Consider the following 19,500-nt stretch of genomic DNA (forward strand, 5'->3'; position numbering starts at 1 on the left):
AGGGCTTCCTCAAGGTTTAATCCTTGGCTCTATACTCTTTTTAACTTAGATTAAGGATCTACCTAAAATTCTCACATCTAAGGTGGCATTGTTCGCTGATGATATTTGCCTTGATAAGAAGCCAACACTCTCAGATTGCTTGGAGGGAGCATTTGAGCTTGAAAAGGATCTTACTTCGGCTACAGCATGGGACTCTCAGCGGCTGGTGAACTGTATACTTAGATAAAACTCAATCTTTTTCAACTAATCCTTATTGTAGCAATCTAGATCCTCCTATATTTATGAACAATAATGTACTCGATGAGTCATGTACCGTTTGTATTCTAGGATTAAGTCTTATTTCCAATTTTTCTTGGAAACCATATATCATACCATTGCAAAACTAGCATCTGCTAATATTGCATCTCTTTATAGTGCTTGCCACTTTCTTACTCTGGATTCTATTCTTTATTTCTATAAATCTCAAATCGGCCCTTGTATGGAATATTGTTGCTATATCTGGAGCAGATCTTTGAATGATACCCTTTGATTTTTAAACAAGGCGAAAAACGGATTGTAAATATAGTTTATCTTCAACCATTGTCACGCCATAGCCAACCTTCAACAATTGTCAGGTCATCATAATGTTGCTTTTCTTTTCTATAAATACTATAATAAACACTGCTTTAAAGAGCTAGCGCCTCTTATGCAATCTACTGTGACTGTTCCTAAGTGCTCCAAAAATTCTTATCAGCCTAGTTTTTTTAGAAACTGATAGTTTTCAGCATTAATAGGAATGCTTAAGTAACCCCTTGGGTCAAGAATCAAACAAAAGTTGGCAGAATGTCTTACATGATGAATCTTTCACAATTACATGAAATAGAATCAAACAAAGCAAACCCTAAATTAAAAGAGTAATTCTAAAAATAAAAAAGAAGTGTACCAATACATTAGATGTCAATAGATCTAAAAATTGACACTTGCAAAATGTTAAAATCCACATCTAACAATGTTGCATAATGTTGGTAAAAAAAACATCAAAAACCGAAAATGTAAAAATTATGTCATTGTTTCTGAAATTAAATCGAACACTAAAAAATTTGTAAGGAAGAAATCCAACAAAAAATTACAGTACTGCAGGATTTCGTAGTAATCAGATATTGAGTCATTAATGTGATGTAGAGCTTAATAGTTTGACAATTCTTAGAGAAAAAAATTTTAATCATAAATTAACATACATTTATATATATATATATATATATATATATATATATATATATATATATATATATATATATATATATGTATATATATATATATATATATATATATATATATATATATATATATATATATGTATATATATATATATATATGTATATATATATATATATATATATATATATATATATATATATATATATATATATATATATATATATATATATATATATATATATATATATGTATTTATATATATATATATATATATTATATATATATATATACACATCAATTTATAATTGTTATAAATTTTTAGCCTTCGACATCAATGACTTCTACCCTGATTTCTGACTTCTATTCATCAATCTCCGAAAATCTTCTAACAGAGGCAATTACTTTTGCATGTATTTGTAAGCAATAAACAAATACATGCAAAAAAATTTATACAGTATGCAAGAAAATGTTTACATTTTAACAACAGAATAACATGGATTAAAAACGGAGCTGGTTTATTTAATGTCTCATGGGCACATTGGATGTTGTAAAGGTATGCAAACAAGTTAGTATTTTCATTTTGTTTTAGCTTTCACAATTTTATAAGAAGAACCATTTTGGTCTATAAAGAGATGACAGTTTGGCTTTTTTTAATAATAGTGGACAACAAATGGAAAAAATTAAAAAACATTTTGTTCAAATTTTCAAAATTCATAACCTCATTTCTATAAATTGCTTTCTGAAAATCATAAATTATCTTGATGTAACCCTAAATCTTTTTGACAATTCATTCCAACCTTACAGTAAACCCGATAATACCCTTAATTACATACATTTTGATTCCAACCATCCACCTAACAATATAAAGTTTGCCACGATCCATCAAGTAAAGACTGTCTGCCACATCATCAAGTAAAGTTACTTTTAAGAATCCTGTTCCTGCTTGAAATGATGCATTAAAAAAATCTGAATACAATAGCACACTCGCGTACCAACCAAACATAAAACCAATGCAAAAAAAAAGCGCAACAATATCATATGGTTCAACCCATCATTTAGCAAAAACATCACTACAAAAATCAGTAAACACTTTCTAACCCTAGTTGAGCATCATTTTTCGATCAACCACAGCCTGCAACAAAATATTTAACAAATCTAATTAAGATCAGTAATTCTTGTATGTCAAACATCAAATCCATAATTAGTCCTTTCAATAGAAATATTTTATACAATGATAATAACATAGTAAAAAAAAAATTGTAATTGCGTTAATAAATCTGCCTGCCCATTGAGCAACAAATGTCCATCTAAAAACATTGTATACCAAGGAACAATATGTTCTAATAAACCTGAATACAAAGACAAAGTATATATTAGTTTAAGTGCAATCTCTTTTAAAATTCGTTACGCAAACCATTTAAAATCATTTAACAATAATAAATATAAACAGGAACAGATCTTTCCAGAAATAAGGGAGTTAAAAAAAAGTAATTTTGTACCATTTATTAAATGGAAAGTTATTAGGCGTTGCAGGCCATACAACCTTGTTTCAAAAATTATTGTTTGTTAAAATGAAAATTTGAAATCTTATTTTATAATAGCATTAACTTATTTAACAAACAGGGCAAAGTGGTTTCTATGTGCAGACACAAAAATAAATTTCTGTTGTCTTCCGACAACACTGGTGACTAGACAACCATTATTATATTTTTTCTTTCGTTAGATCTAACATTGCTTTAGAGATGTCAAAACTTGTTCCATTGTGTTTGTAATTTTATGGCTAATGATTGCCTACAAGGCATGAAACTTCAGTTCCTATAAATTATTGTTTTTCTTCATTTGAATTATATTATCATTTAAAAATTAAATTAAATTTCTAAATTATTGAGCACTTTTCTACAATACAATATCAAACTACACTGATTTCTCATATACAAAATATAAAAGTTGAAACTTGCAGAAATTTTTCATTTGAGTAATTAGACTTGGTAGCCGCCGCCTCTATTCATCCGCTGTCACTAATTTAGTTAATATCCAACTACCGCCAGTTTTTTATTAAAAGCCACTAATAGCCGCTATTTTATTCAAAATGCAGCCGCCGCTAAAATACAGCTCAAATGGTCAGTTTTTGTTTTTTAAAACTATAATGTTACGCTCAATCCTTTTTTTTTCTCTGATTTTTATGAATTTTGTTGTGCTTACTTCATTTTTGCGCTTATTTTTCATTTGACCATGGCAATATAATAATTTTTACTTCCATGGTTTGACTCGGTTTATAATTTGATAACAAATATTTCTTATTTACCATTGCATTAGGAGCAAACTGCATATAAAAGAAATTTCCTTTTCTTCCAGGTACATTTACTTTTTGGTAGAGATTTAATACAAAAAGATCAATAAATAATACATCATTATCTTGTCGCGAACCAAATGAAAACTCATCAATAAAATATTTGCAGATAAGATTGTGTAGCACCTTTAAAAAAAAATGTGCTTCACTTGTTTGGAATTATTATGGAGAATTAGTAGCTGAAGATGGTCAAAATCTCAATAAAAGCAATTATAATTGCAAACCATGTTTGGAAATTGAAAAAGCCAAATTAGATAATAAAAAGCCTGCCCATTTGTCGAAAATTCATTTAGTAAAACGTTCTACATCAAGTGGAAACACGAAAAATCATTTGTTTTTAGTACACAAAATTATTACTGATAAAGTATCTACTGAAGAATAAAATAACAACATCTTAAAAAATTAGTGCAGCGTTAGCGGTTCATCATCGAAAGCAAAATTTTATATTACTCCTGACATTGCACTTTGGTTTTGTACCGATTTGCTATCTTTTAATCTTGTTGAAAGAACTGGTTTTATAAATTTTTTTGAAAAAATTTAGGTATAGTCACTCGATCAAGCTCATCTTTGGCATGCGGGGCTTTAATTGATATGTTCAAAGCTGTCAAAAGCAGTGTCAAAAATGTTTTAAAATATTCCATTGCTGCTTCTTTACTCTTTGATGGCTGGACAGATAAATACAAAAAACTGTCATATATAGGTGTAAAGTGTTCAGTAATAACCAGTGAATGGGATAGAAAAATTTTTACTTTAGCTTGTACACCACTGGAAAACCACACAGCAGAAAATATTGCAGATTTTATGAAGAATGTTATTAAAGATATGTTTAGTAAGCAGTATGGAGAGTTACATTTGCATAATGTTCACGATGGTGCTGCAAATATGATGAAGACTTTTAGTTTCTGGGTTGTGAAGAGCCACAACATTGCTTAGCTCATGTGCTGAATTTACTTCTGATTTCTGATGGTCTTAACAAATGTTCCGAAGTCTTAAAATTGCTCAAGAAATGTCAAAATATTGTTACATGTTTGAGCTTCAAATCTACTGTTCTAATTAACGAATTTTTGTGTACAAATGATGATGTGGATGTTTATAATAAATTACGAAAAATTGCTGAAGTAAAAGAACTTGTTAATCTTGATGAACAATTCCCAATTAAACTAATATCGAATGAGAATCAATTAAACCCAAATGACAATCTGGTTATTGTAGATAGTGAGGATGAATATGAAAAAAATGATAATCTATTTGAAGAGAACTCAAAATACAAATCTAAACAACATCAACAAAATGCAAATCTAAACAAGTTTAAAACTCCAAGTATGTAGTCAATGGAACAGTGCACTTTTTATGACAGCGTCTATTGAACAGTTATATAATGGTGTAAAAAAACTTTAAAAAAAAATTGGAAAAAGAGAATTGTGTCTAGATGAATTTGATCTAAAATTATTAAGCGAACTTAAAAGTTCGTAAAGTTCCTTACTCGTTAACTCATAAAGTTCCTTAAACCATTTCAAAACTTGACAGAAGTTGTGAGTGGGGGTAACTCTCTCTCTCTATTTTGCCATTGGTCAAGCATAAAGTTGCATCACTCCTCCAGGTATCTTCTAACAATTTACCTGTGATAAAAAAGCTTAAATTAGCTCGTAGCTCAAAATTAGAACAGCGTCTGAAACTGTCAAAAACAGCCAAATTATCATGTTTGTTAGATCCAGAAGTTAAATCCATCTTTCTAAATAATGATGCAACTGATATACTCTTAGAGACTTTATCAAGTTTTACAGAAAGTTCAAATTCAAATTCAGCAATTAACAATGATAAAAATTGACAATAAACTACTAAAAGATAGTAAGCTAAATAATATAAAATAAGATGGTAAGCTAAATTAATAAAAGTTATGATATAAATAAAATAAAAATGTTAAATAATAAAACTAATTTTAATTAATCAAATATTAAACAAACATTCAACTGACCAAAAATGTTGTTCAAATAAATATTTATGTTGTTCATTTAAAACCATTATGATGTTCAATTAAAATCATTATGTTTTAGAAAATCATCCAACTGCGAAGAAATTACTGCTTCTAGAAATAAAAACTACGCTACCAAATCATGATCAAAGTAAACATCAAACACTAGCAAGGGAAGTAAATAATTATGTTAATTGTCTGCCAACAGAAGAAGAAAAAGATCCTGTGATGTTTTGGAAAAATAACCATAAAAAATTTCCCTATCTGACACGTTTGGCGAATGATTATTTATGTATTCCATCAAGTAGTGTAGCATTAGAATCCATGTTTTCAACTGCTGGATTGATTGTTAATTCTCGCAGAAGTTTACTGGACCCAACTAATATGAATATGATTATTTTTATACACGAAAACATTAATTTGCTGTGAAATAATTTAGGGGTGTGTTATAAATTTAGTAATAACTAAAAACAAGAGAGGATATTTTCCACTTTCAGCCGGCTAGCCAGCCTCATTCTTTATAAGCCAGCTGCAGCTAGTTTTGTGTTTTTTTTAAGTGGTTAACTGGCTGTCCAGCCACTTGAACTTGTGAGCCAGCCACCTGTTCTATTTACCAATGGCTTGCAAGTCTACGAGTAATGCAACTATGTTACTAGTAGTTTTACTATATACATACATACATAAATACAATCATACATACATACATACATACATACATACATACATACATACATACATACATACATACATACATACATACATACATACATACATACATAAAAACAAAACATCAAAACTTGAAAATGTAAAAGTTATGTTGTTGTTTCCATAATAAGGTTTGCAGATCAAGATTCTTATTGTAATACAAACACTATAAAAATTACCATCCAAGGTTTATGAATCTAAACTTTCCCACAATTAAATTAGGAACTTTACAAACATACAAAACATTTTTTTTTTCTAAAGCCTAAGCTGATACTATTTTAAATCTGAACTTGTTAAAAACATATCCAATAAAAAATTATTTAACCTATAATTGCTTTACAAGTGACTTTTATTGTAATCAAAACGTTCAGCATTTATTCAATTTTTAAACATTTAGCTTTGTCTTAACTGTTAACAACAAACTTTTATACTTATGTTTAGAATATTAATTAGTTAAAAATATTAAAAGCTGTTTTTTAAACAATAGATTTACTTAATTTAAAACTTGTACCCCAATATGAGGAAGCCATTCTTGCTTCCTAGGACAATTTTCTTCTTTGTCTACACATTTCATATCTTTAACACACCAGCCACAAGAATTTGCACCAGTAATACACTTTGTACACCTATAAAACAAGAAAAATGTCACAGAATAAAAACTTTTTTGAATTTAATTTTAAATTCAAAAGAAGTTTTAATTATAAATTATAAAAATACTTTTAATAAAAAAAAAACTCAGAAAAATCCCCTTAATCTGCCCTTGATTATATTTCACACTCTTTAGAAAAATAAAATAAATTTTCGCAAACATAGCTTAAAAAACAAAATTATAATTACATTTTAAAAGATGCACAAATAAATACAGTGAAGTTTTTATCAACAACACTCTTAACATTTTGTTTTAATGGTTCTTCTGTAACAATAGCTAAGTTCACTGTGCCAATGCCTGAAATAAAAAATATAAAAATAAAGTTGTATTTATTTTCAAATTATAAACTTGATAGAACAAAAATATACATATATTATAACAACATATCATAAACTTGATAGAACAACAATATACAACCAGCACATATATACAATACAATAGCCTAGATATATATATATATATATATATATATATATATATATATATATATATATATATATATAATATATATATATATATATATATATATATATATATATATATATATATATATATATATATATATATATATATATATATATTAGGGTGTCCAAAAAAAAATATTTTTAGAGGTTTATCAAGACCCTTGAACATTTAACAAGTTTCTAATATTTTCAAAAAAAAAAGTTCTTCAAAAGTGCATTATGTTGGGTTTCAAATTAGGCAAAATTATTATTATATTATGAAAAACTTGTTGAACAAAAATATTGTTATCGTTTTTGAAATTTTCATATAATTTCGTCTCATTTGAGACCCAACATAATACACTTTTAATAAATTTTTTTGATAATATTAGTAACTTGTTAAATGTTCAAGGGTCTTGATGGACCCCTAAAAATATTTTTTTTTTCAAAAAATTTTTAAATTCAGTATTTTTTTTTATCATATAGAACACATTAATGTGGAGGCAATATATATTTTTCAAAAATGTTATTTTCTGGGACACCTAAACATATATATATATATATATATATATATATATATATATATATATATATATATATATATATATATATATATATATATATATATATATATATATATATATATATACATATATATATACATATATATATACATATATATATACATATATATATACATATATATATACATATATATTAGGGTGGTTTTTTTTTAGATGAAAAAAAAATTTTTTTTCAATTTTAAATAGCACAACCTCTTATTTGGTGAGGTCTGATTTAAAAGTATATAGTTAAAATTTTTTTCCAAAATGAGAATGGGAAGTGGTCCCCCAAACCCTATTTTGGAACCCTAAATTGACCAAAATTTGTCTAATACCTTAATCTTGTAATACTATTTTTATTTCATACAAAATACTGCTATAAATTGATCTAAAAAAAAATAATATAAAGTATTAGAATGTTACAACATAGATAGTTCACAGAAGACTGGAAAGTACAACCAAATCTAGATTTACCCCCTCAGCATTATTTACCAAAAATCGCTCCTAAATGCATATTTTGATTTCATTATTGAAAAATGTAGGGAAAATATATTGTTGAGAGAATATGTCCAACTACAAATGTTTGGCTAGTTGGACATATTCTCTCAACAATAGATGGGCAGAGTCTGTTGCCAACAAGTGGTTTTGCCCTATGTAGAGTTTTTTATGAAATGATAATCAAAAAGTCAACTCTTTCAATATCCTGCAACACGGTTTGTTTTTTTTTGTTTGTTTTTTTTAAACATCTTCGCTTCCAACAAGGCTGCAAACAGCCACTAATTAAAGTTGGAAGTTACTGAAAGAAAAAAGATGAAAATTGTAGAGCAAGATTACGACTGATGGTAGACTTAAAGGATTGTAAATTATATGAATCAGAAAAGTAAGATGAAGGAAGCGAATTCCAAAGAACTGATGTTTGAGGAAAAAAACTAGAAGAATAAGCGTTTTTGGAGCACTTAGAAAAAGTCACAGAAAAAGGATGATACTTAATTGTAAGACGAGTAACACGAGAATTAACTTTACTAGATGGCACAAGAGACACTAGCTCTTTAGAGCAATGCCCATTATAGTATTTGTAGAAAATAGAAAGAGAAGCAACATTACGACGATGTGATAACGGTTGGAGGTTGGCTGCAAGAGCAGATCCAACTATGTTTACAACGCATTTTTGCACCTTGTCTAAAAGAGAAAGGGCATCATTAGAAGATTCGCCCCAGATATGGCAACAGTATTCCATACAAGGCCGGATTTGAGATTTATATAGATAGAGAATAGAATCCGAAATAAGAAAGTAACGAGCTCGATAAAGAGATCCAACCTTAGCAGATGCTAATTTTGCAACTGATTTGATATATGGTTTTCAAGAAAGATTGGAAGTAAGAGTTAATCCTAGAAGATGAAGAGTAAATGACTCATCGAGTACATCACTGTTCATAAATATAGGAAGATCTAAATTATTGCAATAACAATTGGCTGAAAAAAATTGAGTTTTATCTGAATTAAAGTTCACCAGCTACTGTGAGCCCCATGCTGAAGTAGAAGTGGATTCTTTTCAAGCTCAATTGCCCCCTCCAAGCAATCAGAGGGTGTTGGTTTCTTATCATGACAAGATATCATCAGCAAACAATGCCACCTTAGAGGTGAGAAGATCTGGAAGATCATTAATGTAAACTAAAAAGAGTATAGGGCCAAGGATAGAACCTTGAGGAACCCCTGAAGTTACAGAATAAAAAGAAGAGTGCTGTCCATCAAGGACAACTTTTATGCTACGATTGGAAAGGAAGGATTCAATAATCTTAAAGATGTTGCCAGATACACCATAAGAAGAAAGCTTATAGGAGAAGACCAGCATGCCAAACTTTATCAAAAGCTTTTGAAATGTCAAGAGCGATGGCCTTAACTTCTCCACCTTTATCTAATGCACGATAAAATCCATCAGTTTTTACTGTTAGCAAATCAGTTGTAGAACAAGAAGATCGAAATCCATATTGATAGTCAGAAAGTAAGTTATTAGATTCAAGATGAGAAATTAAGTGTTTGTTAATTAAAGATTCAAAAGCCTTGCTAATGATAGGAAGACAACTAATGGGTCGGTAGTTAGACAAATCAGATCGCTCTCCAGAATTTTTAAAGATAACAGATACTGCTTTCCAGCAGGCTGGAAAACAAGACTCTGATAAGCACTTGTTGAATAGTTTTGAGAGTATAGACGACAGCTCCGGAGAACACTTCTGCAAGACAATAACAGGTATGTTGTCCGGGCCACAAGCTGTAGAAGAGTCTAGGCAGGAAATCACTTTAGATACAGAAGCTGGAGTGATACGAATGTCAAGCAATGGACCAACCTATTTGTTGGCAATATCAGGTATAACGCAATTAGTGGAATCAAGAGATGATATTGATGAAAAGTTTTTAGCAAACAATTCAGCTTTATCTTTAGGTGAGGTGACAAAGTCTGAACCATACAAGAGAAGTGGAATTAAAGATTTGCCCTTATTATTGATATTAATAAAGATTCTCCAGAAGTCACAAGAGCCTAATTTTTGAGATGAGATACGAGATTTCATGACCTGAGAATAGCGGGTTTTGGCGTTAGACAGAACCTTTTTACAATTGTTTCTAGCAGTAATAAACAGACGCCTGTTTTCTGGAGAATTGTTTTGCTGATAAATATGGAAGTATCGGTTTCGATTGGTAATCGCAGCAGCACAGTGTGAGGAAAACCATGGAGGAGAGTGGGGCTTGACCTGGAATCGCCGAGAGGGAAAAAAAGATTCCATGCCAGCCTGAATCCACGAAGTTATGTAAGAAGCACATTTGTCGACAGGAAGACAAAAGATTTTTACCCAAGGGCCATCACAAAGAAAATCACGGAAAGAATCCCAGTCAGCTTTACTGTAGTTGTAAGAGGTTCGATAATAGGGGGATTCAGGTGATGAAAAAGAATGAGATTAGTTTTAGAGAGATCAAACTGTGATCAGAAGCACCTAACGGTGAATGTGGAGAAACTGAGCACTGACTAGGATCAGAAACAAGACATAAGCCGAGTAGAGAAGGTAGATGATTCAGGTTGTCAGAAAAGCGAGTTGGAAAGTTGACTATTTGAGTTTAGGATTGAGAAATACAAAAGTTGTGGGCTTTAATGCCTGCAGAGTCACTAACACTAGAGCCAAGTCATTCGGAGTGGTGAGCATTAAAGCCACCGACAACAACTATATTAGCTGATGGATAAAGAGAGAAGGCTTGGTCAATATGATCAGAAATAAAATCAAAAAGAGTGCAGTCTTGAAATGAAGGAGAGCGATATAGAACAAAGAGAAAAGCAATAGAGTGAAGTGGTGCTAAACGAATGCACATGAAAGAATAGTCTGTGGATTCAAACCTAGTTTCACGACAAATGGGTGAATTCTTAAGAATGTAAATGCCCAGGTTAAGCATGTGACTATTGGAGTCTTTACTAATTAAAGGAAGATAACCATCAACACTAAGATCACAAGATGAGACAGCTGAACTCAAATTAGTCTGACAAAGAGCAAGTAGGTCTGGTGAACTTTGCAAGAGTTAAGACTCAACAGAAGAAAAGTTACTTCGAAGACCACGAATATTAGTGAATGATAGGTTTAGAGAACTTGGTGATGATGATGGTTTTTTGTGCTTTATAGTTTTTAGTACTTTATTCATTTTAAAATTAGATAAAAGAACTTGACTTAAAGCATAGATAGTACTCAGAACACCGTTTAATAGCCCAAGCAATTGCCTCATTACTACTAATAAACCCTAAGCCGTGAAAAAGGGCTCCAAATGTGGCCCCGCAATGCACACCAAAAGTACAAACAGGGACACCATCCATGCGCAACATGGCACTGGTAATACTTTGATATTTTTCAGCTGTTGATGGAATCAACCTCTCTGAGAGCTACCACAGAGTTTGGGAAACCTGACTACCAGCCGGCCTCAGAACCATAAAACTGAGTTTTAGAGCTGTACCCTCATTAGGAGATAATAGAATGAGTTGCCTAGTCATAAAAACAGAGACACAAGCAAAACCCATGCATTGAGTCAAGAAGATCCAGCATTCTACATCCTAAACTGAAAACAATGTATTGTAAATACATCTGCACCAGCCTAATAGATGAAGAAGGGGTGCAAGGCTGGTCAACAGATAGAATCTGTTTACCCCTTAGTTGCAGATGAAGTTATGATTTTCTGGTTTAAAGCTAATATTCCATCTATAGCAAAGCCTCATGTAGTTGCTAAACTAAAGAGTATCCACAAGCAACATGTCCAAGTTTCTAAGCACAGAAGTAGAAAATCAGCTACTCAACATAGCTATCAAGAAAAATTCACTGCCAAGATGAATACACTTTTTGATATTGCCCATGGTAAATGGGATTGTCTCATCAAGATAAATGAAGATAAACAATTTCTGATAGACCAGAGAGGTCCCCGAAATATGTTAATGACATCAGAAGACTTAATGTATAAGAAAGCAGTTGTAAAATACAGAAAAATCAAGCTTGAAGAAAAAAGATGCTTTGAACAACATAAAGAAAGTAAGATTATATCTACAGATACATTAATGGATTGCAACCCAGATTACTCTTTGGATGAAAATTCTGACTGCGATATGTCAATTCAAACACAAAAAGCTTTTAATCGTCCAAATAATTCAAAACATTCTACTATGGGCACTAGTCATCTCTCGATTACAATACCCAAATGTTGTATTCTTGACAATCAACTCTTTCATGCAGCATTAGACCGAACAAAAATAAAACCACGACAAGCAATGATGGTTGTCTAGCTGCAATCGGTATTGATGTAAATAAACTAACATTTTCACGTTCCACTCTAATGGAAGCTTGAAGTACAACCCATGAATCTCTTGCAAAAGCAGTAAGAAAAAATTTTCAACCCTTGGTTCCACTAGTTGCTCATTTTGACGGTAAAATGTTGTTGAATGTTGTTAGAACCAGACGTGAATGTCTGCCAATTGTTGTATCTGGCTTGGATATTGAGAAATTATTAGGGATCCCTGAGATACCTGCTGGTACTGGCGCTCTAATGGGACAAAAGGTAGTTGAGTTCATTCATGAATGGCCTGGCATTGAGGAGCATCATGCAAGTCTTTGCTTTGACACAACTGCAAGTAATACAGGAAATCATAATGGGGCAATAACTCTCATACAGAAGCCAATGAATCGAAGAGTTTTGTTTTTACCCTGTCAACATCATATTCTTGAAATCTGTGCAAATGCAGTGTTTAATTCGCTTATTGTTTCAAAAGGACCAAACATTGAACTTTTTGGTAGAGTGAAGTGGGAGCTAATAGAAAAAACAAAGTTTGAACCAGTTGAAAGTGATAAAAGCGGAGCTGAATGCCTTACAAAGTTTGAAAAAGAGTGGCTTGCATCTCGAAAATCCAATGTGGTGGAAAATTTGAAAAAAATACTTAAAGGAAACGCAACCGTGTAATGATTATAAAGAATTCGGAAGACTAGCTCTTCTCTTTTTGGGAGAAAATAATGATACAACAACTATTTGCATTCCTGGGGCGTACCGTCGTGCAAGATGGATGGCTAAAGGCATGTTTCTGGTTTTCAGCACCTCTCACAACAGAAGCACCAATAAATGATCTCCTTCTTTTAAAAGTAATTGAAAACTATTGTCAAGTTGACAGCAAAGTTGGAAATGTTGCAAAAAATAAAATTAAACTTCAGTTATGGTATTTAAGTGAAGATCTAGCTGCTCTCCCATTATTCAGTGATAAAATTTCTGTTGAAGAGAAAATGGATATTGTAAATGCCTTACAAAAAGAACCATTACCAGGTGACAATAGAAGACTTGCTCCAAACAAGATTTATACATTCTCTAAACTTTCTATAGCTAACTTTTTTACACGACGCTCAATGAACTTGTTTGACTCTCTTAATCTACCAAAAGAATTCTTGACATCGTCTCCTAAAACTTGGGCTAATCATGATGACTACAAGTCTGCTTGTAAGATAATTTGTGCCATGAAAGTGGTTAATGACTGTGCAGAACGGGCAGTTAAAATAGCCCCTGACTTTAATGAAGTTTTGACAAAAAATGACAATCAACCCCAGCTTCTCTACCAAGTAGTTGAGTATCATAGAAAATATTTTTCAACTGAAGCTACAAAAAAACAGTTAAGCCATAATTATTCCAAATAACAACAATTTAATGTATTCAAATATGCATATATATATATATATATATATATATATATATATATATATATATAATATGAACTAAATATATAGTTAAATACATTATAATAATATTAATATATGGCTATTGTTTTTCTGTTATAGTTTAATTTAGTTATATGTCAAGGTTTGATTAAATTATGTGTTATTTCATCCAAATAATTTTAAAATTTATTATTTGTAATATGTTTTCTTGAACGCATAAGAAAAATTTTAATTCTTTTAAAAGTTTCATTTACAATATTTTTTGTTATTTTTAAATTTATATATTTCAATTATGGCAGAGGTAGAAATGGCTGGCAGAGGGACACTATTTGGGGTATATGGGCCACTGGTACTTACAATTTAAAAAACTGAAGAAATGTTAAAAAAAGGACCTTTTTTAAGTACTTATAACAGCTTTTTGTATCTTTACCCCCTTCCCCTTGCCCCAAGTTACCCCCACTATATACATTCATACACTTGTCATCACCCTTAAAGTAAAACTGGTGCACGTAACACTGGCAATAGTTTGTTTTAACACATTTCAGAAATTTATCATTTAAAAAAAAAACGACAAGACAAAAACGGGGTTCTGAAGAGGTTAAAAAGCAGGTGTTTGCAAAAAAAGTTATCTGTGAACTTTTATTATTGAGCCTCACCAAATAAAAGGGTGTGCGATATCAAATTCAAAAAAAAAAAACCACCCTATTATATATGTACATATATACACATATATATATATATATACAAATATATATATATATATACAAATATATATATATATATACAAATATATATATATACACATATATATATATACACACATATATAAATACAGACATACATACATACATACATACATACATACATACATACATACATACATACATACATACATACATACATACATACATACATACATACAAACATACATACATACATACAATACAATAATCTACAAATGTTTAGAAATCATGTTTTTACAATTTTCAAAACTTATATCATGCAGATTTTAAACTATTTTACAGATTTCAAAGAGAAATGAATATAAAGGGTCAAAACCTAATAAATAATGGTGCAAAAACTTAGTGAACACCCAATTTTCTCTGAGCTATTTTGTAACTGACCAATATCCTGAACTATATTATTTGCACAAAAATATAAATAAAAAATATAACTCTTGTTTTTTTAAAACTATTTAAGATTTATTCAAAATGAAACAATAAAAAACAATTATATATATTTTTTAATGTTACCGTCTTCAATTTTGAGATTCGGAATTGTTTCCATGTCAATTGAAGAACAAATAAAGACAGTATTATATCTTTCCAATGAAGTAATCAACCCATTAAACGAACATTTGTAGTTTACATCAATAGGAACACCCAAAACTGTTAAGTTGATCTAAAATAATACCTTTTTGAAAAATTTTCTTTTAAAAAAAAAAAGCAAAACTACTGTAAACACAAAAATAGCATTGCTTTAAAAAATAAAGAAATATCATATTAGTTTGTTATATAAAATAAAATTGTATAAAAAAATCATTTTTTACAAAAATTTCAAAAAACATTCTTACCTTTACTTTTGATGTAATTTCTACAACATCAGGAACAATATTTATTACAGATGGGCAGGTATCACTAGTTTCATTAATGAATCGCAGAGGTTCCAAGTTGTTTGGACATTCATTTTGAAGTGTACACCTAAATACAAATCAAAATTATTGATAAAATACATTTATGGTTTCTTTTTGTTAATTGGGTTTATTACATCAAAGAGTAAATTAAAATTTGTTTTGTTAATAAGTGGCTATGATTATTTTAATTTATTTTAATGTGTGTCATAGTGGGCCACAGAAAAACAAACAACTACTTAAAACAAATACATACTTTTCAAGATAACATAACATTCAACTTAATAAAAAAAGGATATTTTGTAAATGTTGTAAATAAAGAATTTTTATTATGGAAAAAGATTAATTTGATTTTTCAATACATGTTACTATTAGTAATGACAAGGGTCAATTGTCACTAATAATAGGGTTTAATGTATATATATAAATGTAATATATTATGCTATTATGCATATAATATACATTAGGGTGCAGTGAGTTTTCATTTTTTTCAAATTAATTTAGCCTGGGTGTGCTAAAGTCCATTCATTTCTTAAATACTTTGAAAAAATATCAATGCTCTAGGAAATTATCTCAAGATTTAATGGGTCCCTATTATTATAAAAAATTTTTTTTCAAAAGTTTGTCATGTTGGGTCTTAAATGAAGCGAAACTATATTAAATTTCAAAAATAATAATCATTTTACAAAAAAATAATTACTTTTGATTTTACTGCATAAAAAATGAGATATTTTTACTAAAAAAGAAAAATCTGCATTTTTGCATTTCTAATAATTTTTTTAATTTGTTTTTTATTAAATGATTATTATTTTTTAAATTTTATATTTCACTTTATTTGAGATCCAACATGACATACTTTTGAGAAAACTTTTATCTATAATAATAGGGACCCATTAAATTTTTAAATGTCTTGGGGCACCTCAAGATAATTTCCTAGAGCAATGATATTTTTCCAGAGTATTTCTGAAATGAATAGACAACTTTTGCACACCTAGGCTAAATGAATTCTAAAAAAATTCAAAGTCACGGCACCCTAATATACATATATATACGTATAAAATATAAACTTTTTGGTAAAAAAATGTTGAGTATGTTGATGTTTATTATTTTGTTATTCTTTAAAAACTTCTCACATGATATAACTTCAACATGGATCACAAACTTCAAGTTTTAAACCATTTATTTTTTAAATAAAATTAACTACATAAGTCTTTTTTTAAAATTTGCCACTATCCGATTATTAAATAAATATAAAAATAATAACTTAAAAATTAATTTAAACAAAAAATCTTAAAATAAAACAAAAATAAATTTTTTAAATGTCTGTTTTTCTAACTTTATCACTAAAAAAAATGAATACTATCCCTGGAATAAAGAAAGAACAAGTAACCGGCGAGTTCATTTTAGATGGGCCATTCATAGCTCCCACACTTATTTGCTCCTGCCTATATATATATATATATATATATATATATATATATATATATATATATATATATATATATATATATATATATATATATATATATATATATATATATATATATATATATATATATATATATATATACATATTATATATATATACATATTATATATATGTACATATTATATATATACATATTATATATATATACATATTATATATATATATATATACATTTATATATATATACATCAGAGATGTATATATATATAACACTCCTGGTTGCCTGATGGTACAAGTCATTTTGTTTCAAGAATTCTATAAAAAGAAATGTAGCTAAAATAATAAAACTTTTAAAAGTGTCAAAGTTTGTGTTATGCATTTACTATTATTAATTAGAACAGAAGAAAATTGTACGAGCGTTTAAATGTATTTATTAAATACTTTTTAAATAAAAACTAAAATGTTTTATTGAATATTGAAATTAACTTTATAATATTGTTTAAAAAATTTAATTTTAAAAGACTGTAAATTAAAAAATGATTCTAAAAATTAAAACTTAGCTTTAAAGGAATGTAAAATAGTAAAACGTTTAATAGTAAAACGTTGCATGTAAAAGTTAGTTTCAAATGCAATTAAAATAGTTTTGCAATTTTTATTTAAGAAGTCTTTTTCTCATTGTGTGCTAACTAATTCATTACATAAAACATAAGTCTCTTCATCATACAGAGGAAGCGAGAGCTCTCTCCACACTTCCCTAAAATGGTTGACAGGAGTAACTTACGGCTCTCGCAAAAGTATAACTTTTTCTCTCAAAAGTATAATTTTCATTGCAAATAAAATGAAAAACACAAAGTCATTTTTATAAAAAAAAAAAAAAAAAAACTACAATGCTTTTTAAAGGCATGGTTGTAAAAAAATTTTATTGCAGTAAAATTATTATGCAATAATTTACAACATGGTTATAAAGTATTGCATAATAATTTTTATTTTATGTAATGAATTATATATTACTTACTTGAATATATTATTCACTTTTATTGTGGATTTTTTAATTGTTATTATAATTCTTAAAATGTATGAGAATGCTGCCTGCATTCTATTACAATAAAAAAATTTAAAACATTTTTTATAAGCTGTAAAAACTTTTATAGCTTTTTGTCAAGATTTTTATCAAATAAGTAATATTGTTAATAAATAAATGGATAGCTAGTGTGAAAACCTGAAGACAAACATGCTTGTAACAAGTTTAAAACCAAATTATGTATTTAATAAGCAATTTTTTTAGTGAAAAAACAGATAGCTCGTGCAAAAGTCAAAAGCTCTTGTAAGAAACTGTTTGGAGGAGCAGCTCGCATGGTATATTGGTGCAAACTGGCATAAGTACAAAGCAGTTGCAAAAACTAGAATAAGTGCGAATTGGCATAAGTGCGAACTGGCATAAGTGCACCAAAAAAATTTGCAATCATTGACATAAGTGCGAACTGTCATAAATGCAAACTAGCATAATAGCTAAATGTCAACTTGCACTTATGTTAATATTTACAATTTTATTTGGAGCACTTAGGCCAATTTTTGTAACTGCTTTGCACTTATGCCAATGTTTGCAAATTTTTATGTGCACTTATGCCTATTTGTAAAAGTGCACTTATGCCTATTTGCACTTTTACAAAGTCAGAGTGTACAAACCAGTGTGTATATGTATGTATATATATGTATATATATATATATATGTGTGTGTGTGTGTGTGTGTGTGTGTGTGTGTGTGTGTGTGTGTGTGTGTGTGTGTGTGTGTGTGTGTGTGTGTGTGTGTGTATATATATAGATTTATATATATATATATATATACATATATATATATATATATATATATATATATATATATATATATATATATATATATATATGTATGTATGTATATATATATATATATATATTGAGTATTTTATTTTAGACAACTTGGTCATGGTCATTTGCAAGTTTTCTATATTAAGAGTTAAAAAAGAAAAAAAAAGTTTCAAAAACAAAGAAAGCAAAACTAATAAACTAAGACATTAAAATTTATTTTTTGGTACATGTCTTAATAGGGTAGTCAAAAAATAAAAGTTTTAAAAATACATGCTTTGAAGCATTTTTTTATAATAAACAAACCTTTTTGAATTTCTTTATAGTTAAAATGATAAGTTCCTAATATTATCAACAAACTAAAATGTGGGGTCAAAAAAAGTAAAACTATGTAAATACTAAAAATATTTACACTGTTTTACTTATTTAATATTTAAAGAAATTCTAAAAAATATTTTACTTGTTACTTTTACATGTTTTTTTATGCAATAAAATCTAAGATAAT

General features: G+C 28.7%; 1 protein-coding gene across 2 annotated transcripts in view; it reads right to left on the minus strand.

Moving 5' to 3' along the window:
- The window catches only part of LOC101237442 (plexin A3), a 124,023-nt gene that overhangs the window by 86,970 nt on the left and 17,553 nt on the right, over window positions 1–19,500 (minus strand). For both annotated transcript variants that reach the window (XM_065812435.1, XM_065812434.1), the window contains exons 5-8: window positions 15,668–15,794; window positions 15,348–15,495; window positions 7,062–7,170; window positions 6,736–6,850 (exon numbers count right to left, since the gene is read on the minus strand). In XM_065812435.1, coding sequence (XP_065668507.1) covers window positions 6,736–6,850; window positions 7,062–7,170; window positions 15,348–15,495; window positions 15,668–15,794 — 499 coding nt within the window. The remainder of the gene's footprint in view (window positions 1–6,735; window positions 6,851–7,061; window positions 7,171–15,347; window positions 15,496–15,667; window positions 15,795–19,500) is intronic.

This window comes from Hydra vulgaris, chromosome 12 (genome assembly GCF_038396675.1).
Source record: "Hydra vulgaris chromosome 12, alternate assembly HydraT2T_AEP".
NCBI classification, from domain to species: Eukaryota; Metazoa; Cnidaria; class Hydrozoa; order Anthoathecata; family Hydridae; genus Hydra; species Hydra vulgaris.